At 37.0% G+C, this 27,987-nt stretch overlaps 2 protein-coding genes across 2 annotated transcripts in view; both read right to left on the reverse strand.

Annotated features, from left to right (window-relative positions):
* The window catches only part of LOC139732063 (receptor-type tyrosine-protein phosphatase mu-like), a 57,065-nt gene extending 53,925 nt beyond the window's left edge, over nucleotides 1-3,140 (reverse strand). Inside the window, exons 1-2 of the mRNA XM_071642938.1 lie at nucleotides 2,984-3,140; nucleotides 1,723-2,004 (exon numbers count right to left, since the gene is read on the reverse strand). Of these exons, the coding sequence (XP_071499039.1) occupies nucleotides 1,723-2,004; nucleotides 2,984-3,140 (439 nt within the window). The remainder of the gene's footprint in view (nucleotides 1-1,722; nucleotides 2,005-2,983) is intronic.
* A 1,073-nt stretch (nucleotides 3,141-4,213) lies between these two features.
* On the reverse strand, nucleotides 4,214-27,583 carry LOC139732064 (angiopoietin-1 receptor-like; the record flags this gene model as incomplete). The annotated part of the gene is made up of 6 exons (XM_071642940.1): nucleotides 4,214-4,354; nucleotides 5,360-5,499; nucleotides 15,252-15,383; nucleotides 20,694-20,858; nucleotides 26,124-26,258; nucleotides 27,493-27,583. Coding segments are annotated over 6 exons (804 nt in total), but the record flags the coding sequence as incomplete, so codon positions are not given.
* Between the last annotated feature and the right edge of the window lie 404 nt (nucleotides 27,584-27,987).

Genomic DNA, 27,987 nt, shown 5'->3' on the forward strand with positions numbered 1-27,987 from the left:
CAAAGGCCAATGGCCAAAATTTTCCCCTACAGAATCATTGTTCAGTCGTGCATGAATATACCTAGTTTTATTAAGTGTATGCATTGAGTAATCATCAAGGCACAGTACAGAGAAATAGTTTCATTTCAGCATTAAATAGTGGATTTTTTTTATTTTAACCTGACCTTTGACCTTTGACCCCAAAAGTCCCTCAAGATCATTGTCAGGCAGTACAGTGTACATGCATATGAACTACATTTCGTGAAGATAACTTTAACCATTTCTGAGATGTATCGTGAAAATAAAATGAAATTTAAGAATATATACTCCCTTGATCTTTGACCTTTTAACATCAAACCCTACTCATACATACATAAGTCAAGTTTCAGTTGGATACCTATTTAAGTTACAAAATTAATTACGGACGGATGGACGGACGGATGGACGGACGAAAGGACGGGCGGATGGGCGGACGGAAGTACGGGCGGACACCCAAAAACATTATGCCTCCATCGACACTCTGTGGCGGATATGCAAGATCAAGCATATCTTATGAATATTCATTGAATCTCAAGTTTTTTGACTAGTTTAGCATGTAGTCATGTGCATTATCATTAGTATGACACCCCACATGCATGTCTGAATTTAGGAAGCACAATTAATATACATGCCTGATGTCATCTTTTTTTTTTCTACAGGCCTTTTAAATTAGAACAGGGATACACATATGAAGAAATTTGCTTCAAATTTGTTTAGGCATGCAGCTGTGGCAATGATAACTTTTTTCAGCAAATCAAATTGGGGAGCTGGATCAAACATGTTAATATCATGCAGAAGATCTACGTAATGCATTTTCATTGTCACCTTTTAGTTTTCGTTGCAGTGTATATAGGTCACTGGTCATCTTACCCATTGACCTTTTGAGGCTACCCTACACCATCAATAAACGACTTATGGTCCCACCCCCACCCCCCCCCCCCCCAAAAAAAAAGGAATACATGTTCCCCGCTGTATCCAACATGGAGTATGGAATAAGCAGTTCCACTACATTTGTATAACAGTTGATTTTCAAGGTTAGCAAATATCCATTATATTCTAGTTTGAGAAGTAGAATTTTGTATCATGGCTTAATATTGCATGATATTAGGGTCCTCCCTTAGGACCCCGGTGGTTACAGTATCTAAATTGACAAGGTGATATCATGTTCCATATTTGGCTGAATTCTACCTCGATGTCTCCTAAAATTGATGACAAAAATATATTTCTCCTCTCCTCAATTTTCCTCACCTCTATTAAACCTTTCGGCCCCTTTGGGGAAATGATATCTTCGTTGAGAACACCTCAGCTTTTATGTTTTACCAAACAGATAATTTATGTGCTGCAAACCTAATCTTACTAAGCAGAAACAAACAGATTTAAAATTTGATTTGTTTTTACCGAGTCTTTTGGCTATTATTCCATATGAAAAACGTGAAATTCTACTTCACTTGGGAATGATTGTGGAGTACGATTGAACTTGATTTTTCCTATACAGATGAAAAGCATAAAGTTTCAATTATTGTAGCAAGATCACAAACAGTGCAAAATGCATAGCATAACATGTAGAATGATGAATGATTGCAATAGCTTAGCAAACTTCAGATTTAAAGGAGTTGTAAATAACACCTGTGTCACATATCACATATGGCTACAAACATGATGCACATCTAACTATACTTGACATATTTCAGACATATGTCTTACCGTATGTCGCTATATCGACACTAAAGCTTGCTCGGTTTCCATATAAGGCACATTCATATTCTCCACCAGTCACTTGATTAACTGTGAAAACTACCATAAGCTTTTCTCCAGATGCATCCAAGGAACTCTGATTTCGACTTATGCCAGAGTGTTCACGTACACCATCCCTGAGCTGGTAGAAGCTGACATCTGCTTCATCAGGTGGTGGCTGTCCTTCAACAATACATGTGAATGATGAAGACTGGTCTGGATTAACTTTGACACTGGTGACATTGGCAATTCCTGAAAAGAAAGAAAATGACAGGTGTGCCATTCACATGACAACTTCTCATAGTCTCTTTTTGTACAGCGGTTAAAAAATTAGTTAAAGATACAGTTTCCTCACGGCACCCTAGTCAAAAATGATCTATTTCACAGGCGATTAAAGAACAAGTTGATAGTGTTTCTAAGCATTGTTTCTCAATTATTTCCCATTACAAGTATATGACCAAACTTTTAGCGTAACAGGCCACATTACCCTTGAACAAATATTAAGTTTATACTATACATACAGTATATACTGTACATCCAGTATACTATACATACAGTATATATATATAGGGGAGAGAGGGGTTAATGAGGCCCCCTTTTTTACAATTCATCAAATATCTTGTTAATCAAAAGCAGCAGGTACATGGTAATGATTCAACTGATAGTTGCAGGTGACAGCTACATTATCCAATTACAATCAGAAAACCAATCATTTTAATTTGCATATTAATTAGCTTTAAATGACAAAGTTTTGGGGCCTCTTTTGCCCCAGTGGGATGGGGTAAAAGAGGCCCTCTTCAAACCTAGTTTGCATTCTCAATATATTACATGCACATTAATGAGTAAAACTGAAATTAATGTTACTGCATTCATAAAACAGTCAATACTGATAATGTATGTCTTACAAATACTTCCCTGTTTAATTAGTTAATTGATTAATTACTGTTGTGTATAGTGCGTGACACCCAAGATTTTTTGTTCTCATTTCTGGTCACTGGACAGGTATGTGTATAATATGTTGTCCTACATGTTTTCCTGGCAGTGGACAAACACAAAATCAACTGTAGAAATATATATGACTGATCAATCCCACTACAAGAAACAGTTTTACAGTACCACTTAGGTCACAATTTCAAGATACTGCCAATAAACTGATCCGAGTTAGTAGTGTCATCTATAATTCCACAAACTTCACATTTCTCAACCTCATAATCATCGCTTTGATTTTCACTTTCACTGAGAACAAGTGCCTTTGGTTCATCAGCAACACTTTCCTCCTGTCTACCCTTCTGCTGTTTCTGGTTTTTCTTGGTCTGTCTCTCCTGCTTCTTTGCTTTTTTACTTTCTTTTCTCTTCTTGTCCAATTTATGTAACTTGTAATTGAGCATGATGTTGCTCGGTTGTTGGCCGGCGTTAAAATTTTGCCGGGAAAGATAACACACCCTGAAATCAAGAAAAATGACAGTACTTGTTTCAATTTGTGATTGATTACATTAATTACTACTAAATTAACATCTAGTAAGTACAATTTTATACATGAATTAGGTGCACAGGTAAAACTACATTCATCAAAAACAGTCATCATAGAGCTTTTTGTACAGGGGGCCTCTTTTGCCCCGATGGTAGTCCTACAGTCATCCACCCCCAGTCAGAAAATAAAATAAAATTTCATTAAATTAAATATCATGCTAGCATGGGCAATAGTAGCTTTATAAAATACATAGAAAAAAAAATATAATATTCAGTAGTGTGTAGGTACAGTACTCACTAATCCAAAGTGGACAAGCCACTTTTCGAATTTCAGTTTGGAGATGCCTGTAGTTAACAGCTCCTCAGAGCCATGTGCTTAGGGGTATGGCTCATACATGATATTGCAAGTGAAGGCAGGGAAGTTGCCTCTCAGACCACATGGTCAGCCACTGGTTTGGCCTTGGCATATTTGAGTAGTAAGCAAACTTCTACTTAGGGGCCTCTTTTACCCCGGGGCCTCATTAGCCCCTCTCTCCCCTATATATATATATATACATATATATACATATATAGTATATATAAACATAACAAGGCTATCATAACATTTCCATAATGTCAATAAACTGGTGGAGAAAGTCCTCCACTACTAGCTCCCATTTCACTAATCTTTAATCATTCATAATAATGCTGACGATAATAGAAATGGTAAAACGAAGATGATGATGATGACGATGATGATGACAGTAATAATGATGTCTTATATACCTAGGGTGGCTTCTTCAGAATGGCCATCGCTCTACCAGAGAATATTATCATTACCCAGCTTACTAGTTAGGTCAAGCCTAGCATTGTGAGAAAAAAACCCCCGACCATCCGAAGGGTGAATGTTCTAGGCTAGATTAAAAAAGAGGACCCTAGATCAAAATACCTGTCGTTTCCACCACATAAAGGTGCTCCCATTATTAAGAATCTTTATCATAAGTTGCATTCTCTACACTACCTGTTTGACAATCCCTCTCCACCCAGTTTGGTAGACACTGTCCTCTACAGATTCCTGACACTTTGTCACAGGTGCTTCCATCACAGTGGCAAGGCTCTCCACATCCGAGGCCATAGAATGCTCCAGGGCACTCTGGTGGATCATGCAAAGAAATAATAATGGATTCACTATATCAGGTACTAATACAAAGCATTTAAATTCAAACAGTGAAAGGAAAAAAAACTCAGTAAATGTCACAAGAATGATGGATTGTTAAACAGATACTGTTTGAGTCACATTATGCATCAATGATATTCCAGATGTTTCTGTCACTCTATGATTATTTTCAAGAAAGTAATTTCCAAGTAACAGATGTAATACATGATTGCCGTGATTAAGTTGCAAAGTCCATAAGCAAAAAAAAAAGACAAAAGCAGAAAATGCCACACATAAAACTAAAAGGCATATAACCCTAATACTTAAAATTTTTGTCAGTACTTCCTAATGCTGAAATATTGCGAAATGAAATTCCATGACATTTTTTATCCTTACCAAACATTTTGATACCAAGTTAATGGCAAGTGGACCTATAAAACGGGTGTAAGAACACATACGTCGCTGAAATTTCACTACTTCTACATATGACTGTGTGTAACCTATGGACAAAAACAGGAATTGTTCCAAATTATGTAAATACTTTCTAGAAAGTATCATAACTTTATCAAATAGTGTAAAATACTACACACACAAAACACACACACACTCTCTCACACACACACACACACACACACATACACACACAGAGCAAAAAAAATTGAAAATTATATAAGAAAATAGGAAAAGAATAAATTGTGTACACGATAAATAAAAAAAAACCAGCCTGTTTAATTTCCTTTGAGGAATTAATAAGGAAGTTATAAAAGACACTTGTACAAAAACAAAAATCCTATAATTTCTAAAACTTCATTCAGTGAGAAATAACCCGAAATATGATTTTTTTGCATGTACATTAGCATAGATTAATTTATATGAAATTAAAGGAAAGGACTTTCGTAAATTCAGCCATACAGCTTTGTACATGATTTCATCCTCTAAGGAATGGATTGAGAAAAATTAGCAGAAAATTCAGAAAAGCATATTATCACCTTGGCAGTTTACTCCACCATAGATGTTGAAGAAAGGAGCACACTCCCTATTTGGACACTCTCCTGTTATCTTGTCACATGGTGCATCATTTAAACAGTGGCATTTATCTGTGCAGTCGGTTCCATAGTAACCATCATCACAGATATCTGGGACTGATGAAAGAATGAACAAGTGAGGCACAAAGATTAGACTTTTTGCTTGCTCCTTTTCTTTTTGCTGGATAAAGAGATTAGGGCAACAGCTACTACAAGTATTGATGCAATCGATACAATTCTTCCAAAATCAACTTCTTAAGATAAAAAAACTTGAAAAATCCATTTAAACCCTTCTCTCTCTGAAGTACTAAAGTTTAAACTAAAAAGTGCTTTTGACAAAGTATTGTACTAATTCACTTTTTCCTTCTGCTACCAAATTTCCACTGTATCCTAGAAAGTTGCTTTCCAAACAAAAATGACACTTGCCATTTCACTATTCTCACTTTAAAATGTTACCATGAAACTGGTCTTGAAAACAATGTTCTGTAAATTTCAGCACACAATGCACTTTATGGGCACTAAGCCTTCATGTACTGTTTCATCAATGAGTTACTACAAAATGACATTTTCAACTGATTTTAAAGAAAGACATTTAAATAAATTGCTACTGAAGAGGATGTGACAAAAATGCACCAAAGCGTATCCCAGGTATGGCATTGTGTAGGCCCACCTCGTTTTTGTAAGATTTGATTTATTTGATTCCTGTATTATCATAGTAAAGGAACATACATGAACATACAAAGGTACATACATTGTTGGAGCCATACATAAACATCAGTTCTTTACCAACATATTTTATTCTTCATTGCCTTTACACAATGTACAGTAGAAACGTATCAGCAACAAAACCGTACAACGAATAATACCGTAGGGCTACAGCTTAAGCTTAAGCTTAAGGAGGGAGGGATGACTTGCGAAGAGATAGGATAGTATTAAGGAGAAATGGAAAGGCTTACACAAAGTTAGTTCACCTGGATCACTGATCGGTAAGGCATGACAAAAGCATGGTATGGTGCCCATTTGAACAAATTGAAATCTTATATCCCTAGGCATGCTACCTGCCTAGTTTGGAGAAAATGGGTTATGATGTTTATAAGAAGAAGATGAAAATAGTTAACGCACGACGCACGTAGAACGCCGGACGAAGAGCGATCACAATGACGCACTGCGAGCTAAAAACTTGCTTAAACCAGGTAAATTTGATATTCCGCACTCAACGAGTTCGGGAACCTCTCCGCACGTTCCTGAAAGTGTCCGTTCACTTGCCTAAACATGTTCGGGTATTTCCGCATCTTCGGGAGAGAGAAAAATTTTCGCCGTCTAAATTTTGATCGAGACCAAAATTTGGAAGCGAAAATGAACTTTCTGACACCTTCGGCAATTTGTCCTGAGGACATCGTCAGGACATCCCGCCTGTCCGTAATCCTTCCGCTCCGTCTGCAAACGCTCCTGAAAGAATCCCGCGGTGTGGGGAAGCTTCCCGAATGAAAGCGGAAGACTCCGTTGGTGAGCAGCCTTAAAAGTAGGGTATCCTAGTATCTCACCAACGGAGACGTCTCCGCGACGTCTCCAACTTATCAGTCGCAGCAGTCACGGAGACGTCTCCAACATAAATATGTCTTGCGGTCTCACCAAAGAGACGTCTCTGAGACGAGTTATGGCAGGTGTCAAAAAATATCATATGAGGGAGCCGTCGCAGGATCACCTGACTTGATCTAGACAGGATGTCAGCACGCAGATGGGTCACGTGGTTTCTAAAGTAGGTCAAACAGCGTCAAATAGAGTCGCGGAGACGTCTCCGCGACCTCTCACCAGTTTATCTCCAGCAGGTCCCGGCGACGTCTCTGATACCCCCGTCACACTAGAGGCGGAATGAGCCGGAATGCCGTTGGAATGAAAATTCTTCCTGCATTCCTGCATACTCGAAGTGCATTCTAAAAATTCTGACGACTTTCTGAGTGCGTTCCAAACATTCGGGCCCATTCTTGTGGCCAGACCGAATGTTTTACCCATGCTTAAAACATTCGAGGAGCATTCGGAGTGGAGAAATATCGATTTGTATTCGAAGGGTATTCTAACTGGACTCTGATTGCATTCTAAATATTCCTACCGCATTCTAAATATTCCGACGGCATTCTAACAACATTCGAAACAATCTGATCTCATTTGAGGGAGAATCGGAACGGTGTTGCGCTTCAAATTCTGCCAAAATATCTCAAATGCTCATACAATTACCCCCAGTTAAGTACTGGTTAGTGAAAAGGTGAGAGTAAATATAAGAGTTTGGGTTAGGTTTCGAGTTAGATTTTGGGTTAGGATTAGGTTCAGGATTAGGAGGAGGGTTAGGGTCACGGGGAAGAGTCGGTAATTGCCCAGGGGGTAACTGGCCTAGACACCCGGACACTCTCTTTCAAGGAGGTCTTGCTGGAGGACAGCAATCTATAACAAAGCAATATGGTCCAAGGATGATCCGGTTGAGACTGGTGAAAATCACCATTTTATACGCTGTCGGAGACCATTCCGGCGGCATTCTTGAAACACACGGGATATTCGTGTTGCATTCTAATTACATTCTAGGTGTATTCTAATTTTTCGGGCTGCATTCTGTTTGAATTCGTGAACGTGATATTAGGTAGCCATTCCTGGAACGTTCTGACCACATTTGAAATGAGTTTGTACTGCATGCGAGACGTTTTCCGACCTTCAGACTTCGGGCAGCAATCGAACCGCGCTCGTGCGGCATTCGAAGTGCTTTCTAAAGATTCTGACCGCATCCTAACAGTATTTTGAATACAGCGTTCCAAGTACATTCGAGCAGCATTCGAGAGCTGATTCATTCGGAATGTGCAAGAAGGATTCGAAGTGCATTCCAAGTATTCGAACACATTCCCTACCAAACTGTCAGAATTTGAATTTTTCTCCCGAATGTGGCGCGAATTTGGAAAATCTTTAATTCCGGCTAGTTCTGCTTGATTCGTGCTGATTCCGAATAAGTGTAACGTGGCTATGAGACGTCTAGGAGACATCGCGGAGACATCGCGGAGACGTCTTAGCAGTCGCGGATATGGCTAGCCTCCGCGACGTCTCCGCAACTGATGGAGACGCCTCGGAGACGTCGCGGAGACTTCGCGAAAAATCGAACATGTTTAAATTTCTTGCGACTAATCGGAGACGCTGTAATTTTCAGTAGACGTCTCGGGGACGGACGTCGCGGAGACGTCTCTGCAACCAGCAAAATCTGGAGTTGCGAACTAGTCGCGAACTAGTCGCGAACTAGTTTCAAGCCCAGTGAGATACCCCCTTAAGGGAGGCGAGGTCCCCATGCAATCCCCACAGCCAAACCTCTCATCCACTGATTAGGAAAAGGCAAGATATTTTGCCAACATACAAGGAAAAAGAGGAAACAGCACTCTCTGCTCCGAGTAAACTTTGTTTTTGCGCCCTTTTCAGAAGTAATTTACATTTGAGGGATTTTTAATAGTTTTTTTCCCTCACTGGGATAATTTATTATTCTCTTTTATCTGTACACGTATTACAACATATTTCAAATAACATATACTTTTTCGAATTCAATACAATATACATCATGAAAAAAGGTGTCTAAAGAGACACCATTTTTTCTGAAACATTTGCAACGTATGATTATTTCTTGCAATAAATTTCTCTTTATCATAATATTCCGTTATACTATATTTACATAAATCAAAACGAGGTATTATTTTTCTTATTTTACAAACATAAATTTCATATCTCACAAGCATGGTAATACAATTCAATGCCGAATTGTTAATACCCCCCCCCCAACCAAATAATTTATTTTCCGTCTCATACTTCAACCACAATCTACATTACAAAATGAACATTCTTTTCTTTCAGCCAATCCAATTTTATTCAACATCTTATTTATATATAAAATTCTATTAACTATTTTAAACTGAAACCATCGTAGATTAACATCTTCCGTGCTCTTGAACGGGGCCAACGAAAAAGATTGCCATTTCTTTTCTTCATGTTGTATCAGTTGTCGCCCTTTTAAAAAGCCTTTACATTGATATACATTATTTCTATTCTTTAACAAAACAGCATAAAAATGTGAACATCCTTTACGATGTTTAATAACCAATTTTAAAATATCAGGTATACTATTGGTTGACAAAACTTTTCCATATTATTCATACTTCGATCACAACCTGCTTTTTTAACCGCATGACATATTCCAAAATAATCTAAAAAATTAACGTCAACATCACATTTCCTCTCAAAGGCAGTAAATGATAACACATTTCCTTCTTCATCTAACAAATCAGTAACAAAACGAATTCCTTTTTGATCCCACTTTCGTTTGAAAACTGACACATTCCCGATAATAATCTTATTATTTTTCCACAAAGGTTGACACTGAAAATTATTACAATAAACCGAAAGCAAATCACCGTAAGCTGTGAATACTTCTTTCCAAAAGGGATTACACGTATGTGAGGCTTGTTCAAAGAAAAAATCATCTCCGAGACTCATATCTAATTGATGGGTCTGGGGTAAAAATATACTCAATAATTTTTCTGACCATTTATCCGTTGTAAATAACAATCGCCTAATCCATGATATTTTCAATGCTGTAACCTGTGTGTAAATATTTATCATTTTCACTCCACCTTGTGCATATGTCTGAGACATTTGAATTCTGTTTATTTTCTCCGGCTTCCTTTCCCATATAAAACTATAAAACATATCATTTATCTCATTCAAAAAATTATCTTTAGGACTTGGCAAAGACAAAAACAAATAATTCAATTTAACTACAATTCTGCCAAGCACTGTTAAAGAGCGTTTACGCCAAGAGTTCATTTTTTTTCCTAATCACTTCCATTTTTTTCATAATAATTATACTGAACAATTCTCTCTAAATCAAAAAAAAAATGTATACCCAGATACTTAAAACCTCCTTCATACACCCAATGAAGATTCCTTTCAGGCAACATTCTATCTTCTTTGTTCTTACATTTCCCTATTCATATTACTTTTGTTTTATTTTCATTGATTTTTAAACCAGATATATTTGCAAATCTATCAACAATATTCATTGCTATAAATAAATCCTTCTCTGCACCATTTAATGTCAACAGTGTATCATTCGCATATTGAACTATTCTATGAATCATATTATCTATTTTTATCCCTTCAAATGAATTGGGTCCAGAAATCATCAAATTTAATATTTCACTGCACACTGCACAGATTTTTAATAGTTGCCATCACATCGTACATATGTAAAATGCATCGTTTAGCTCGCTTTAAATGTGACCGCCCAACTCAAACAGAAAACAAGTGGAACTAGGTCATATTCAAATCAAATTGAATCAAAAATAAATTACATCAATGTGACAAATTTACGCAAAACATAACTAAATGACAAAGGAGCAACACAAAAGTGCAGTTTATACTACAAGCATGTTTTATGATTACATGTGTAATAAGAATAAGGCAGTACATTTGATTCAATGAGGAAGCAGGAGACCGTCAGCATAAGCCAGCTTGACTGGGTTGATGGCCTCATTGGGAAATATCACTCAGATTTGCCTCTCACAAAAAGCAATTTTTTTTCTTTACATTACAATGGTATGCTTTAGAGGGAAAAGAAGATGTGGGTGAGTGCTTTGTGGGTGAAATAGGTGTTATCAGTACAATAATACTGATAAATTCAGACCAAAACACAAACAAAATTATATCGATTATCATACTTTACTTTACAAAATATATCTAGTTAAAATATATTTCTTTTAACTAGCTTTGAAAGGAAAAAAAGACACGTTCGTGTTTTTAGGGAGTCGGGTAAAACATTCCATGTATCAGGTCCGTGATGCCTCACTGATCTGTGAGCTTTAAGTGCTATCTCAGCATCACTCACAGCTGGAATTTGAAGCAATAGGGCAAAGCGTTTGTTTTCGGCTGGTGTGACCTCCATGACGGCTAGCAGTCAAATGAGAAAAATCGAAAGTCGGCTCCCAATGTACAATCTTGCCCTATTTCCTAATACTGTCCGCATATCTAAGTCTTGTTGCAATTGTGTTGTCCGCAAGTTATCCTGATCGTCTTCATTAAAGCCCCAGTCACATAATGCTCTGCATCCGGCGTTACGTCCAAAAAAGTCATTTTTTTCCGCGGACCCCCGCGGATCCTTTGCCGTCACCAAAAATTTGTACAAAACATGCGGGCAAAAAATGCGGGCGATACGAACAGATACGACCAGATGCGAATATTTGCGTCCACTTGCGGATATTGTTTACGAATTGGCACATAATAGTTCTGAACACTTGCGAAGAGTTGCGGATATTTTCGGATAGTTACGGACAGTTACAGATTGTTATGAATAATTATGGACAATTTGGTTTTCTCGTATGATCCCTGCTAAGTCAGTGTATTATGACAGCAAGGTTATCACATTTTGGACTGTCTTACATTGTACATTGGGGAAAACTGAAATTGAATTGTGAAAAAATCGTAATCCTTTAATTTGCCTTACAATAATAAAAGATATATGAAATTTTGAACTTGAAGTTTGAATTTTGTTTGTGCAACACAAATATGAATAAACGTCATAAATGTAAAGAATATATGTGACCGTGCATCACAAAACGAATAAAAAGTCGCACACACTGATTTTGTGTGAGGACTGCAAATAGGTGAAATGGGTCAACCGAGCCGATCTTGACTTGGCTACCCTGGGTAGATAAGGCCGTATAATTATTATTATTATTATTATTATTATTATTGCTATTATTATTATCATTATTATCATTATTTTCATTATTATTATTATTTATTTATTTTTTTTTTATTACTAATACTTTCAGTTTAAGCTGATAATCACCTCATTGTTGTTACTCCGGCGGTTTCCATCCTGTTTTTTGTCCCATTCATCACACAACCAGCACGGCTTGATAAAGATTAAGCGCTTGAATAGACACTGTAACTTCAGAGCCTCTTTTCTCAGTTTACACTTTTTCTGAGCGTGTGCATTCTTTCCAATATTTAGATAGGTTAGGAGAGTCCATTTGATTTGAGTAATGCATCATTTCAAAGCTTAAAGGGGATGGCTAGTAACCGATCAGTGGGAATCAGTGGGAATGCTGAGGGGTGATTGTTCCAATCCCTGTGGGATTTATTTAAGAGTACATTATAATTATGTCTACTGTTGTGTGAAAATGATTTGCTTCAGAACGGTCTCATATTCAAGTAATGTGCAGATTAATGCCCCGTCACTGACCAGGGACGCTTACCTGGAAACATTAAACTGCACATTACTTGAATATGAGACCATTCTGAAGCAAATAATTTTAACACAAGAATAGATATATAGTGTACTCTTAAATGAATCCCACAAGGCTTGGAACAATCATCCTCCAGCAATCCCACTGATTCCCACTGATCAGTTACTAGCCATCCCCTTTAAAGTATGCGCTTTCAGAATAGGCTCTCAACTAAAATTTCATGCGTGGCGACTTTTTGTGTGTTTTGTGGTGCAGGGTCACATAATATTATAACATCACTATACCACAAATAAAATACAATATAGATCGAAAAGTTAAACATTAGAGTAAGAAAATATTACTTGCAGTCATGGAATAGACAAACTGTGGTTACGCTGTCGTTGTTCAGTGATATTCATGACTTACTGGGTTATGTTAAGGAGATATTTATGATAAAGCAATGCTTATCAAATTTACAGAAAAAAAAGACATCAAAACTTTCAAACACCCCTCCCACACCCAAGTATAATATCAAGTCATCTCTTGAAGTATTTTTCTGTTTGAATTTCTTGTATGCTGTCATTTTGTAATGCGCAGTAGAGTATAATATTATAGTAGCTGCGCAATATAAATGTCCTTTATTATTACTATTATTATTATTATTATTATTATTATTATTATTATTATCATTATTACCATTACTATTATTATTATTATTATTATCATTATTTTTATTATTATTATCAAAAAAATGTGTAATACACATTCGATGGAGCGTAAAGTGGGTAACACTATAGAGAAATACTAAATTCGTTCTCATTTTATATAGTTGCCCCTGTCCCACACCTTCCCCGGCCAGAAAAGTGAATAAAATGCTGTCACCCCGCCCCCTACCCAAAATATTGCTTTTTTCGAAAAATACACATTCGAAGAGTACAAGAAAAAAAGTTCAGCACCAAGAGTCAACCGATGTCATGAGTATACATGGTATGGGTGCCACTTAAAATGACCATTAATTGTGGGAGAAATTTCATAATTTGACCATGCAGTTCTGCCTCTCCACCGCTCCGACTGTGTTGAAGGGTCGAAGGGTGTAATTGTCCGCAGCATCCGTAGCTGTCCGTAAATATCCGTAAGCAGACGAAACTGTTCTGATTCGTTAACTTGCGGTTAATTTCGGATACTTACGGCGGACGTAAGCGTACGCAAACGGACGGTAGGTAAATTTTTTGCGGATGGTCTGCGTCCAAGCCACGGGTAGTTACGTTCATTTACGGATAATTACGTTTGGTTACGGTTACTTGCGTAAGTTTGCGTCCCTGGCGTCCCTCTGCGAAATTTTGAACATTTCAAAATTTCGCAGGTTTGGCGACGTCATTTTGCGTGTCTTTACGGATGAGTTACGGACAGTTACGTCTACATACGTCCCTGCGGATGCTGGCGTCCACGCTGCGTCCCCCTGCGTCCACTCATTCGTATCTATCCGCGGCGGACGTAATCCATCGTAAAGCATTGTGTGACTGGGGCATCATGATTTAATCATTCCTGGTGTAATGTTTCCGCGCTGCACGGCTACGATTAGCATATTCCGTGGTATTTTGCGCTCTTCCGAAGTGATTCCTAGGACACTCCTAGGAATGTCCACAGGCAGTCTGCGGACATTCCGCGGACATTCCGCAGAATGTCCTAGGACAAGCCGATTCCACCCCTTTTCCGTATCCGACACGGACAGGATGCCGAAATGAGTAAATTTGCTTCCGCCACCCTTCCTAAGCTTGTCCGCGCCTTATAGTGGACGTCTGCCCGTGATTAAGGTACAAATGTTTTCAGAAAATGCAAAGGAAGTGCACATACACTTTTTTTTCATTACAGCATTCCTGTATCGAACGAAAGACATTGACATATTTTATTTTATTTTATTTTATTTTATTTGATTTGATTTAATTGCTTTTGTATCATCATTGTACATGCACATTCAAGTACATGTTTATATACTGTATATGCATACATAAGCATAAGCTGTTCACAGAATATTTTTTGATTCATTGCCTTTACACAATGAACAGCAAAACGTATAAGTAATACAACAATGAATAATACACTGGGGCTACAGCATAAGGGTGGCTTGATTTGCGTGCAGCCCCCGTACATATTGAATTTTACTTTTTGATGATGAATAGACTTCAATTTCCAACTTACATTTGAAGACCTGAGATCCATAATTACAGATGTAAAAACGAATTAAAAAAAAATTGTACACAAGTTAATACAGCAATGAAAAATTCATTCCATTTTTCAGTAGCCCAAGGTAACAAAAAAATAAAAAAAAAACCTGCATCGAATATTAATTTGAAATTGCATACTAGTCTATGGAGTTTCTTTCTTTGATTTTTTTAATTTAAATTTTCTTGACATGGTACTTCCGTTAATTTGTTTGTTCCTTCCAACAAGAATCCATACTTTCGTTGATTTGTTTGTTCCATCCAACAAGAATCCAAAGTAGTAAATTGAACAATACCTCACTCTTGGTCTTTCGTTTGTCTTGAAAAGACCTATTATACATTGATACCATAAATTCTGATAAGACTGGAAATGAAAAGCAGAGGCGGTTTTTAGACTCACTCTGACAATTTGCACCAGACCAGGGTAATTCACAGAGAGAAGGTGTACAGACTCCAGAATATCTCTCACATTGACCAAACTGACAGTGACAGTTTTGAGTGCATCCAGCTCCATAGGTTCCACTGGCACAATCTTTGATAAGTGATGGTGAAGAGGTCGACAATGAAACAGACTAATGTTGTCTAAAAAAGAGAGAATTCATCAATTACAAGTAAACTGAATCATCTGCAGCTCTTGTAATAAAGTAACTGTGTTCTGTTCAACATGTATCTGCCGTGATGATATACAACCTGTATCTTGCATCAAAGCCAGTCTGTTTTGTGTGTGTGTATTTGTTTTTATTGAAAAGAAACAAAGCTCTGCATATACAAAACACAACATCAAAAACAGTCCTTCTCTACCAACACAACAATACGATGTTCAAAGAAAGAAAAAGAATGATAATGAATGAATGAATAAATAAATAAATAAATTAGTGTAAATCTAAGCACAACCCAGTTTATAAACGTCCTAAGCTAATTGCATGGAAGATTTCTCAAAATGCACTGGTAGCTATTTTTTTCTGCATTCTTGTACTAAACTCGCTTTTTTGAATTAGCAAATGCAATAAATGTTTGATGATTCAATTCTGTCGGCTGAAACTTACATCTAATCACATAATATTTAAAACACATAAACAAAAAGCTTTAAACATATTATAGTAACTGTAATTTTCCGTTCCAAATATGGAATTGAAATTGCCATTCTTTGACTGTTTTGTTTATGGCTCTTACAGTAGCATGTAATAGAGTCCCCCACAGTTGTAATGCTATTTTACAGTCACAGAGTAATCTGGGCAAAAATAACTAAAAAGTGATTAACTCCTTTTTATCCTATCAGGCAAAAATGGCGTATTTTTAAAGCCGAGTTGTTAAAATACAAGGATTTGATAAGAGGGAAGGAAGTTGCTCGTGCTTAATCAGTAATAAACGACATACATTTCCATAGATTAAAACTAGAGTAACGCATGTAACAATGATAATGTTTGCATTTTGAGGGTTTTCAACTTTTCTGTCCCAATTATGGTGGGACCCTAAAGTCCGAATGGCAAGTTATCATGACTATAATTTCCAGTTATTCAACTGATTGAATATGCAAATGAAGGACATTCAGAAATTGGTATCTTCAATGAGTTAATTTTGATAGGTCATAATTTCTCATTTACTTAAAAGGCAATGATTGAATTTTCCTCAAACTTTCGAAATAAAAAGAATAAATTTACATTAAGTTCCATCATCAGAACAAGAATAAAAGTAGTGTGATTAATATAATTAATGCAATTCTTAAATAGATCTGGTAACACGTGGGACATTTAAGTAACTGATACAGTGAAGGACAACTTGTGTATAACACAATGGAAGTATATATTGAAATTTTGCCAATTATTTAAAGAAATAAAAAATCCCTTCAACCATACAGAATAATGAATTTTCTTTACAGTACTCAGAATGTTGATCATTGTGATTTTGTAAATTCCTGGCATTCTTTAACTGATCTGAAACTAGATTTCGTACAGTTTTGCACAAAGCCAAAAAAAAAAACAAATGAAAAGGGTTTTACGCATTGTTTTAAAGGTAGATTAATTAATTTGTCGACTTCATACCCATGGTTTTATATGAATTTTAAATGTATGTCAAGTGGACCCCTTTCAAAATCAGCTGTGCTGAAAGGGCTATCCACCCTACTGCTGGAAATAAATAAATAAATAAAAGAAATAAACAGAAAGAAGTTACTATGTACTTCATAGGTTTTCATTTACTATAAGACATTATTTTGCTTTATTATGAAACATTTTACCATGTTGATTGAAGAGATAACTTAACCTTTCCTTTATTTTACAAATTACAAAGTTTTTCTTTTCACAAATGAAGTGTGAGCAGATAATCTTTTATCAACCCAGTTTAGTTGCTTAATTCATCAAACGAAATGAATGTATTGTTCACGTATGTTTGGTGTTGTGTTATTTGCTTCGCAAAAGTAATAGATGTATAACAAATTGTAATGATTCTCCAGTATGACAAGTATTTTCACAATATTGAGAAACAAAGTAAAACAAAAAAAGAGCAATCTTCCTGGTCCACACGTTATTGGAAAATGAATTGGTTTAGATTATTTACAGAGTGAGTTATTCTCATTTTTTCTGTTTTCAATTTAAATTCAGATGATTTGATTTCCAAAGTGATATAAAGCAATATACATAACGCTCACTTGAATACATAATATTTGTAGAAACTGAATCACAAGAGTTTCAACATAACATGTATAAATTATTATGATTATATAAACTTAGGTTTTGAAATAAAAAAAAAAACAAGCATGCAATACAATCTTATTTTGAAACTCTCTATGGAAAAGAGGAATTCACAAGAAAATCATAGCTTGTAAAATTTGTAAATTACTCTATGGGATAGGAGATGAGGGCATCTTCAGTCGAGACGTTTTTCATTGCAACTGATTGACAAATTGCCCTACATCGACGTGAATAAGCACTGAATTAATTATTGTTTTGTTATTATTCTTTTTTTTGTAGTAGCCATGATACACACACAAAAAAAAACATACTCGAGCAGGATCCGAACCAACGAAGTCCTGATCTCCGGAGATGTCATATACCCTCATCAAAATAATATATTGAAAATCAAGGATTTGTATTGTTTAAATTAGGATAGTTTATGTACAAACTAATAAATCATTCCCTGTCTTTTGTGTTTGATTCCAGTTTATTCAAAATAAAATTCTACATTCATTTCCCACTAGACAATCTAATAAATTTCATTTACCACTGTGTAGGATAATTTTTACAAAATCTTTATTCTCCTTTGCCGAGCCTAAATTCTGTAATTCCCTTGATAGCAGCATAAAAGAAGATTTAAGTTATTATACCTTTACTTTTAAATTAAAGAAATTATCAATTCTTATATCACTGGGGACTTGCATTTCTTAAAGACGCTTATTTGTTTTTAACTTTGTTTGATTTATTTCATAATCATTTTCACGCATTTTTCATACAGTCCATATCTCGGTAAGATTATAGTCTCATGTGCTTTATGGCATCGACCCTTGTACTCTTCCTCCGTTGCTTTTTACCCTGTCCTCCTCTTCCTATCCCTTTTCCGACCTTTGACCTCCTGTCTATTCTTTCTACGCGTATGTAAAGGTGCGATCACACATCGCCGGTTTAGATGGCTGTTTATGGCGGTTCTCAAACCGCCGTGAACCGTGTCCCAATGATGGCGGAAAGCACTTTGACTACGTTCTCAACACGTTCTCAACACGGAGCAAACGCGGATTGACGCGGTAGTAACACATATCTCCCCGGAAGGTGGAGGAGTCCATGCCAAGCCCGTGTATTTGGATGCAATCAGAGCCTTTTCCCTTGTCCTCAATGGGTTTCAACAAGGAGCGTTTTGCTTTGTTAGGTAAACGCCATTTTAAAGAAATTATGAATCGTTGCAGCCCCCTATGTTTTACAGATTGATATTAGTGATGCAACAAGCAATTATCTTCAAGTTTCAACGTGCTTTCTCTCCTTCTCTTTTGATTTTTAAAATGTCTGTATTAACTGTCATTAAAAAGACATATCAAAGCAGAATCCAACATAGTTTCCAAAGTTTCCTGTTCATTTGCAGGTTTATTCATCAAGTGACGTACAAGTACTTTTTATTAAGTGTTCACATAGTTATTTCGCGTATTGAATCTATAAGATCTTGTGGCTTGTTTATCCATGTTTTCACAAAATTGCTCCTTCTTACCTTTCAGAGCTCCTTGTGAAATAAGAGAGTTCCTAAATCGTAAGGGGAATCTGTATATGTGATACCCTCGATCCATAACAACAAACTACTATGGCAAACGTAGTTTTACGCCGCTCCAGAACTGTGGAACAGCAGTCCAAGAGATAAAACATGCAAGTTCCATCAATAAGTCCAAAATGTTTTTAAAAACTTATCTGTTAGAATAGTAACATAGTGTTTGTAGATGATGATTAAAGGAGCATGTTGCTGTTTCTGAAATTACCTTTTCCTGTTTATCTTTTGTTCCCCCTCTAAAGCGCATAGAGACCTTGCCAAAGGTATATGCGCTTTATTAGAACGGCAATGATGATAATATAATGATAATAATAATACCTTTAACAATAGTCAATAAAAAGACATTTATGTACATTATACATTATCAAACAAGCATATACAGTATGTGTGCATAGTTTCCTCTTTACTTACAGGTTCACGTAACATAATAATGGTGTCCTTTTTTTCAATTTTCAACATTGCATTTCCCTCTACTCTCTTAAGTTTCAACATAATATTTTTATCTGTATCAACATAACATATTTACATAAGTCTTCCGTGTATAACTTATCAGGTTCACGTGGCTGGCCATCTTAAAAGCTGTTAAGCTTTAGTAAAATTATGAAGTTATCTTTTAATGAAAATGATGGCTTTAATGTAAATAAGGTAATTCAACATACCTAACAACTTTTTGAACATTAAACTTTATTTGTTACTGTATATGTGTTCCTGAAGAAGTAAGGAAACTATAACATTCAATATATTTATCCGATCTTGAATTATGGGTTCATCTTTGTTTTTTTTTTCTCCATTTTTATTGCTCCGCAACAAAGTGTCGCCGGAGCCATTATTCTCTTTTAAGTTCATTGTTTCTTTTCGCTTGAAAATTATGGCGGTGTTAACACGATATTGTCACGGATCTTGAGGTGCAAACACGGAGGATGCCGTTCTTTACACGATGAACGGCGATGTGAACACGGTCCATTTCAAACCGCCAAGACCGCCACGAAAAATTAAACATGTTTAATTTTTCTGGCGGTTCCCCGCGGTTCCCCGCGGTTCTCGGGGTTCATGGCGGATGAGTGACGGATGACCACGGTTTGTGTACGGTGTAAACACGGTCTTTGGCGGAGCACGGCGATTTGCTGAACCGCCATGAACCGCCGTCTAAACCGGCGATGTGTGATTGCACCTTAAGAGAGTTGTTATGTTTCTGTCTGTGCGGACATTTGTGTGTGTAATTATTCTATGTTGTTTCCCAAGAAATATGTCTTATCGTTTTGTTTGATTATACCACAATTTACTACTCACGAGGGTACTGCATTGTACAAGCTAGGCTTTTTACTCTGCAGTCCCCTCTATTTTCGATTTTTTTTTCTTTGTTACGATTCAGTTACACTTTGTCCAAGCATGTTTTGTCTTTATGTAAACAAATGACGTGCAGTTAAATCTCATTTGAATATGCAAATGTCACATTGTAGTTTACTTTGTTTACATGCAAATGTCATATTGTTGACTTTCGTCGGAAATGAAATAAAATGAAACGAAAAAATGAAATGAATATAGGTGTACTGATGACAGCCATGAATAGCCTAACAGGTAATATTCAGATCCTTACTTTTATCACAGTTGATTCCTTGTGTCCCTGTGTCACAAGAACATCCAAATGGGTCAGGCAGGCAGAACTGATGAGGACTACAGGTGTCAGCAGGATCACTCGATCTATATGTACATCTGAACTCACAGTTTGGTCCAAATCGATTTCCACCATTGGTTCTGCAGACTAAGAAGAAATCAGTTAACACACCAATGCAGTAACTTGTAACTACACATGCATTTCAAACACTTTCCCAGAAAATACTAGTGTCACTCCAGACGTGTATACATACGTGCATCCATTGACTGTGGTGATGTCATCGAATGTGTATACCGAGATTGCACACTAAACAGTACAGTCAGTCATTTGCAAGGAACATCAACATGTCAGTCACCTGCAGTTCGCACATAGGATCTAGGAGGCCTCGTGCTTTTACAGTATCTGGCATACTATTCGAGACTTCCATCAGCCTGATGAGCATCAAGTAGGCTGGGAACATCGCAAATACATGTAGTTGCACATCTGGACTGACAGGTCTCAGACATAATGCACTCCGGCGTACACATGTCTTTGTTGTGAAATAGTTGGTACATCAAAGAGGATCTGTAGGCTGTATGCATCCATGTGACAAAGCTGACACTGGCTTTGTCACTGACAGAGTTTATACTCAAACGCTCACCACCATTAAAGGACAAGTTCACCTTCATAGACATGTGGATTGAGTGAATGTAGCAATATTGATAGAACACATCAGCAAGAGTTTGAGGAAAATTGGACAGTCCGTTCAAAAGTTACGAATATTTTAAGTATCTGCACAGTCACTGCTGGAGGAGAAGACTACTACAGTGTATGATGTCACATGCGTACAACTATATAAGGAAAATAAAAAGAGAATTTCACAAAACTTTACTTTTTGAATAAAGTGCACATTTCTTCGACGTGCTACTGACGTAAGTTAAGGGTAATATTATTCCCCCTGCCTTCTGAAAGAGAGAAGTCGAGTGTTCTTTTGTTATGCGAGAAAAATGGAAATATGTTGAACTTTCTTTATTCTTTCTTTATATCGTTGTACTCATGTGACATCACAAGCTATAGTAGTCTTTTCATCCAGTCGTGACTGAGCAGAAACTTCAGAAATTCACAACTTTTTAACGGATTGTCCGATTTTGCTCAAACTCTCACTGATGTGTTCTATTAATATTGCTGCATTCACTCAACCCACATGTCTATGAAGGTGAACTTGTCCTTTAAGCCACAATAGCACATGAATCTAACAGCAGAACACAGCTCATGTTTACAATTGATCACCTTCCTGCGGGTTTATTGTATTCTTTCGTCATACAGCTATGTTGAGATGTCCTCAGCTTAACACAAGCTTTCTTCTTGCTCTGGATTCACTTAATTCTACCTCTATTATATAGTTTGAAACATTTGCCAGAGCAAATTACCAAAATAACAAGTTACAGTAAGTTTTTCCGAATCGAACGTCAGCAACCTGTAAGATATACATGGTTCTTATAAAGGGAAAGTAAGGGGAAAGGACCTGAGCTCAGCAAATCAGGAAATTCTCTCCTCCACACAAAAAGCCAAATATAAGGTTTATAAAAGAGGACCTACTTCAAGCCAAGCAGGCTGCGTACCTCGTGTCTGTAGTCAGAGACAAAGAGTAAATAAAAGAGGTCCACTTTTACCCAATCATGGTTGTGGCCGGAATTACATAACTTGTGTGTGACTTTGTCCGGCTGACTTTCAATAAATTCATAAGGGAAAATCATCATCCCATCTGGACTGCCTGTTCCAAGCTTTTGTTTTGTTGAAATGGGCACTTACTGTCCGAGGCACAAAATCTGATAACTCTGGTAGTTGACACTGACTGGCAGCCGTCTCTGCCTCTGGGGGTGATTACATAAGCCAACTTGACAGAGTGATACAAACCTCCTGTCAACTGAAGTTGATGGGGGGGGGGGGGGGAACTGAGGCCTCGGATATGACTATTGGTGCTCGCTTGGTACGTCCAGTGGGTAAATCACACCAGAAATATACAATTTCATCTGAGACATGTTTTCATGTCACAATCAATGATATGGCGGCCTGGATATTGAAGGGTTAATAGGTTAACATACAGAAGTGTATTCTCAACCTGAATGGATGCAGTGGAAATGATACAGAGAAGACAGAGGTTGATTATACAAAACACAACGCACACCACACCCTCAAGAATAACTCCACTAACTGTCAAATTGACATCTGCAAAATCATTTCTAATTGGGATTTTCGAATATTTTCACTGCATATCACATGTAGGCAACAACTTCTCAAGTAGCTGGACCTGTGCTATCAAAGTGTTTTCAGTCTGCGTTTTCAATCTGCTGAATGAGAACACTGTTCTAGTGAAGTTCAATTCTGGTTCATCCAACATGAAGGAAAATTTGTCCAACAATACAAAAAAACAATACCAACTAGAAATGTCGCTACGGTGACTGGTATACCTCCGCCATAATGCATAAATCTCCTCATAGGTCTATTGTACATGTGGACAAAGTGTGTTTGACAGTTTCACATACTTGGCAAAATATTAAGATGACATGTTTGTCACAAATATGTTGAATGTACACCTTCCTAGACCTAGTTTGGATCGGATGAATGGGAGAGTATGTATTTGGGGATTTGGGGATTCGAGGACTTTTTACTTGACTTTGACCCTTTTATAAGTTTATGCATTAAGGAATTTGCAAGGTATGGAGAAAAAGTGCAATTTCTATATGTAATAATAAATTGTTATCATTTTTACCTGGCCTTTCGCCCATGACCTGTAACCCTATGACCCTAAAATTCATAAGAGAATCACTGTCAGGCAGAACATGAATACTAAAGACAACTTGAGCCAATTCCGATCTCTGACCTTTTTACCTATTGCCTTTTTTGGCAAAAAAAAAAAAAAAAAAAATCCCAGAGAATCTCTATTGGGCAATGCATGTATGCACGAATTTAAAATGAAATCCTGCAGGCACTGCATGTATATGAGGGAAATAGTCAAATTTTGAAGAGTTGACCTTGAACTTTGACCTCTAGCCTTTGACCCAATGACCCCCAAATTCCCTAGATAATCACTGCCAGTCAGTACATGCATGTGTACTATGTTCCATGAAGATACCTGGAACCATTTCCAAGATATGGAGAAAAGCGAAATTTTAACATTTTCACTTGACCTTTGACCTCAAGTCCCGAAACTCTCACCAGAGAATTCTAATTAGGAAGTACATGTATGCACTAGGTTTCAAGAAAAATCTTCAGGCATTGCATAGATATGGGGGAAATAGTGAAATTTTGAGCATTTGACCTTGACCTTAGACCTTAAGCATGTGCACCCAAGAGTTAATAGGCACAACTTCACCCCCTCATACACATACATGCCAAGTTTCATTGGGATACCTCTGAAGGTTTTTTAGTTACGCTGTCCACAAAATTGATTACGGACGGACGGAACGACGGACAACCCGAAAACATGTGCGCGGAGGCCTAAAAAATACCAAAAAAAAAGTGAAATAGATGTAATATTAGTCACAATCACATTTTTGATTCGACGAAAAATAATATCACCATTCCCCTTCTCAAAATCCTTGTATTAAATATTTTTATCTCATTATACATGCCAACAATATAGGTTTTTCCGCCCAATTTCATCAGATTTGCATTCGAATTGATGACAAGGCGTTCAAATTAAAGGGATTATTGTACTACTCTCACGGTTCATTTTCAGTCTTTGAGTATTCGATTTCATTTCATGTCATTCCTTTTTAGATTTTATTTCATTCAATTTAGAGAGAAATTCATTCAATTAAACGGCTAAAATTTGGCATTCAATTTTGCGCCAGTTGAAAAGACGTTCAAATACCAGTTTCAATTTCATTTATAGGCACACAACTTTGACCTTTGAACGTTCAAATAAAATTAGCATAACCAAGTCCTGTAATTCTATGCAGTTCTTACGTTGATGAATGGCAAATCCATTTTCACTTTATTTCCCCCATCAAAATGGATATCACACTATTTTACAGAATGGCCCGAGAATTCGTACGTTTTTCGTAAGATGGTCCTACATGCAACTCATGGCACTCTCAAGTCATTCGTAAGAAAATTTTAATCTTCAAGATGGCAATAGTGCCAACGAGACTACAACTGCAGCTGCATCTTCAAGTAAAGGAGGACATGAAGGAAGGAGCTCGAGGTTGTTGCTCCAACTCTCCCCCTCTCGCTCCTTCCTTCTTATCTTCCTCCTTTCTTTTCTTCCCCTTCCCCCTTGGATTGCCTTCCCTTTGGTCCCATATTTAACAGAGATGATTTCTGGTCGAACACCTAGAACAGAGTGAAGATTTGAACTTCGCGCGTTTGGCTTTATACCCCCTAAAATTCAACAGTTGTACAAATTGTGTACCTACGCCTTAATAGTCCCTCACGACCACCTTACAAACTCGAAGAGTTGTTCGTAAGAACGCCGTACGAATCTCCGTTCGTATGGCATTCTTACGAAAGACGTAAGAGCCCTCTATGAACGACTTAAGGCGTTCTTACAATCATCGTAAGAATTCAAAGGCTTTTAGAATTGTCTCTCGACCTTAAAAAAAATCTTGCGTGGTTCTTACGATGTTCGTACGACGTTCGTACGGCCGCCTTACGAAGAGAGGGTTTTGTACGAAGTAAAAAAAAAATCTTGGACAAGATCATCGACCAGCCTACGAACTTACGAACGGTCTACGAACGGCCTACGAACACTGGTTTCGTACGGCCTTCTTAAGAAGATCTTACGAAATTTTCTAAAAATTGTTCGAACGGCGTTCGTAGCAGTTCGTAAAGGCATTTGTGACCAAGCCTTTAGCGTTTTGAATGTTGATCTCGGTGACCATTAAAATTCGCTCGAAAATGAATGCTCGCATTATTGAATCGAATGCAAATCTGATGAAATTGGGCGGGAAAACCTATATTGCAGATATGGTTCCTTTTCTTTCCCAGAGTTGTCGATTCCACATAACATTATTTGTTGTCATGTGTGTAACCTCTTTTTTTATAATGTCAAGTAAAAAAATGCTGTGGAGATTTCTGATGTGCAAGCAAATGATAAATGTGTTCTTGACAAGCACAGCATCACTTTCCTGTGAAAATATGTAACACCTTTAAATATATATTTCTATTACTTTCCTATGTTTACTCTAACGAAATTTTTGCTGTTATTTTCATACTTCTGATTCTTATATCATCACAAAGTCAGCTTGATCATGCATCTCTGCTTTACCATACAAAGAAATGATTGCTTCAAAGATATGATCAGGACATCTATTTATGCCCAAAATATATTCACATCTTTGTGTGTGTGTGTGTGTGTGTGTGTGTGCGCGCGCGTATGTGTGTGTACGTGTATATGTTATCTGAATACAGTGTGTACAATGTACTTACTGTCTAAACAGTTCGGTCCTCTGAAATTGTTTGGACAAATACACCTGCCAGTTTCATCATCACACACTCCACCATTGTAGCATTTGTCACAGATTCTGGTGCAGTCAGGGGGGCCCCATTTACCAGCTGGACAATCTACAAATAAAATTAAAAATGGGATCATAAACATTGCAACTGAATTTAACTTTGTTCTATTTAACTATAGAAGCCATAGTCTGTGTAATCGCGTAGATTATTAACCCTGAGTTAATTTTTTCCCTTTGTTCTCTGATTTCATGAATATCATGCAAAAATCATGGCTGTAAGATTTTCACTACACTAAAAAACATACCGAAGTTCAATAATGCCATCACATGTTCTAACAACAATGTTAAAACTGATCTTTGACCTCTAATCTTGAAAAAACTTAACACCAAAGTCAAAGTGGCAGATTTCCCTTTCTTGGATATTTTTGTTCTTTTATGTTGGATTCAATCTTTACTGAATGCCAGTCATTGCGCTGTTTCGCATGTAAACCTCGTCCCTTTACCATAATCTAGGGACCTTTTAATTTTACCTCCATGAGCCAATATCTAATCAATCAATTACTTTGAGGTCACAGAAAAATGTCCAGAAGTATATCATGACAACTTATACTCTTCCAAGTTTTTGTATGTAATATGTTCTACTGTAAATTGCCATTGTTGAGTTCAGACTTTTATACATTCCCCCTACATGAGATTGGCTGAGTGTGAGGGCAATCTGCTCTCTGTGAACATTTCCTGCACCTACACTGTACTGGTCAGAAGGAGGTCAGTATGCACGTTTCTAGTCTTTCTCTCTCTCTCTCTCAGTTGTCTTGTCTAAAGTTTACCCACCCATATCCCATTCTGCTCACACAGGCATTCCCCTTGGATAAAATCAGGTGTACATAATTTTTGGTTATTCGAAGGGATCGATGTTATCAAGGTGATGAATTAGGGGCATTCATTTATTTATTTTTTTTTTTTTTATTTTTTTTTTTTTTGGGGGGGGGGGTGAATATACACAATGCGTATCAGAAAATGTCTTGTATGGCGATCTTGATGATTAAAAGCATGCAGGATGGGTTATTTTAAATCGTATGCACATGTATTAATTAAAGTAACAAGGCACAAAAGATGAAAGTGTCAATAGAATTTTTCCTCACACAAAATACAAACTACTACACTGTATGCTAAACTCTGATACAGAACCACAAAGTTAAAGTAACACTAAAAAAAAGTCATGTTCCCTTCATTTTTTCGGTTAATATTATTTTCACATTACAGCCTAAAAAATCCCAGTTCCTTTTTTTTTTCTACGTTACATTACTTTCACATCAAAGCCTATCTTGCCTCAAATAACATACCACGAACAATAAGTCTGTACAGGGCTCCCCTTCCTTGGCCTCTCATGTCACTGTAGTGAATCTCATAGATGCCTTCATCCTCAGCCACAATTGGATCAGAGAATATGAACGTAGTGGTCGTCTGTCCTGACACAGGAGCTCCTCCATCTTTTCTCCAGACAATGGCTCCAGAAGAACAACCAGGACTACTTGTAGCTATCATTTGAACTATCACTCCTGTGTCACCTACATTCACTGTACGGGTGAATCTCCCATCCACAGGCTCAAAGCAGGCTAATGCATAGAAATGGAGTTTACAATGCATCGATCATCAATACATCATGTTTAGGCTTTCCTGACTACACGTCGAGGGTAGTATGCTCTTTCTCCTTCATACCGTTTACCTGCCAGTTAATCTTGGGAAAACGGTATAATACACCAACAATCCCTTTAACCTTTTAATTGAATGCAATACTGGCATAAATCCTAGATAAAGCAGTCAGTCAAGTATGTAAA

This window comes from Diadema antillarum, unplaced genomic scaffold, assembly GCF_040938485.1.
Source record: "Diadema antillarum isolate AM-2024a unplaced genomic scaffold, OU_Dant_1.0 seq00000398_RagTag, whole genome shotgun sequence".
Classification (NCBI taxonomy): domain Eukaryota; kingdom Metazoa; phylum Echinodermata; class Echinoidea; order Diadematoida; family Diadematidae; genus Diadema; species Diadema antillarum.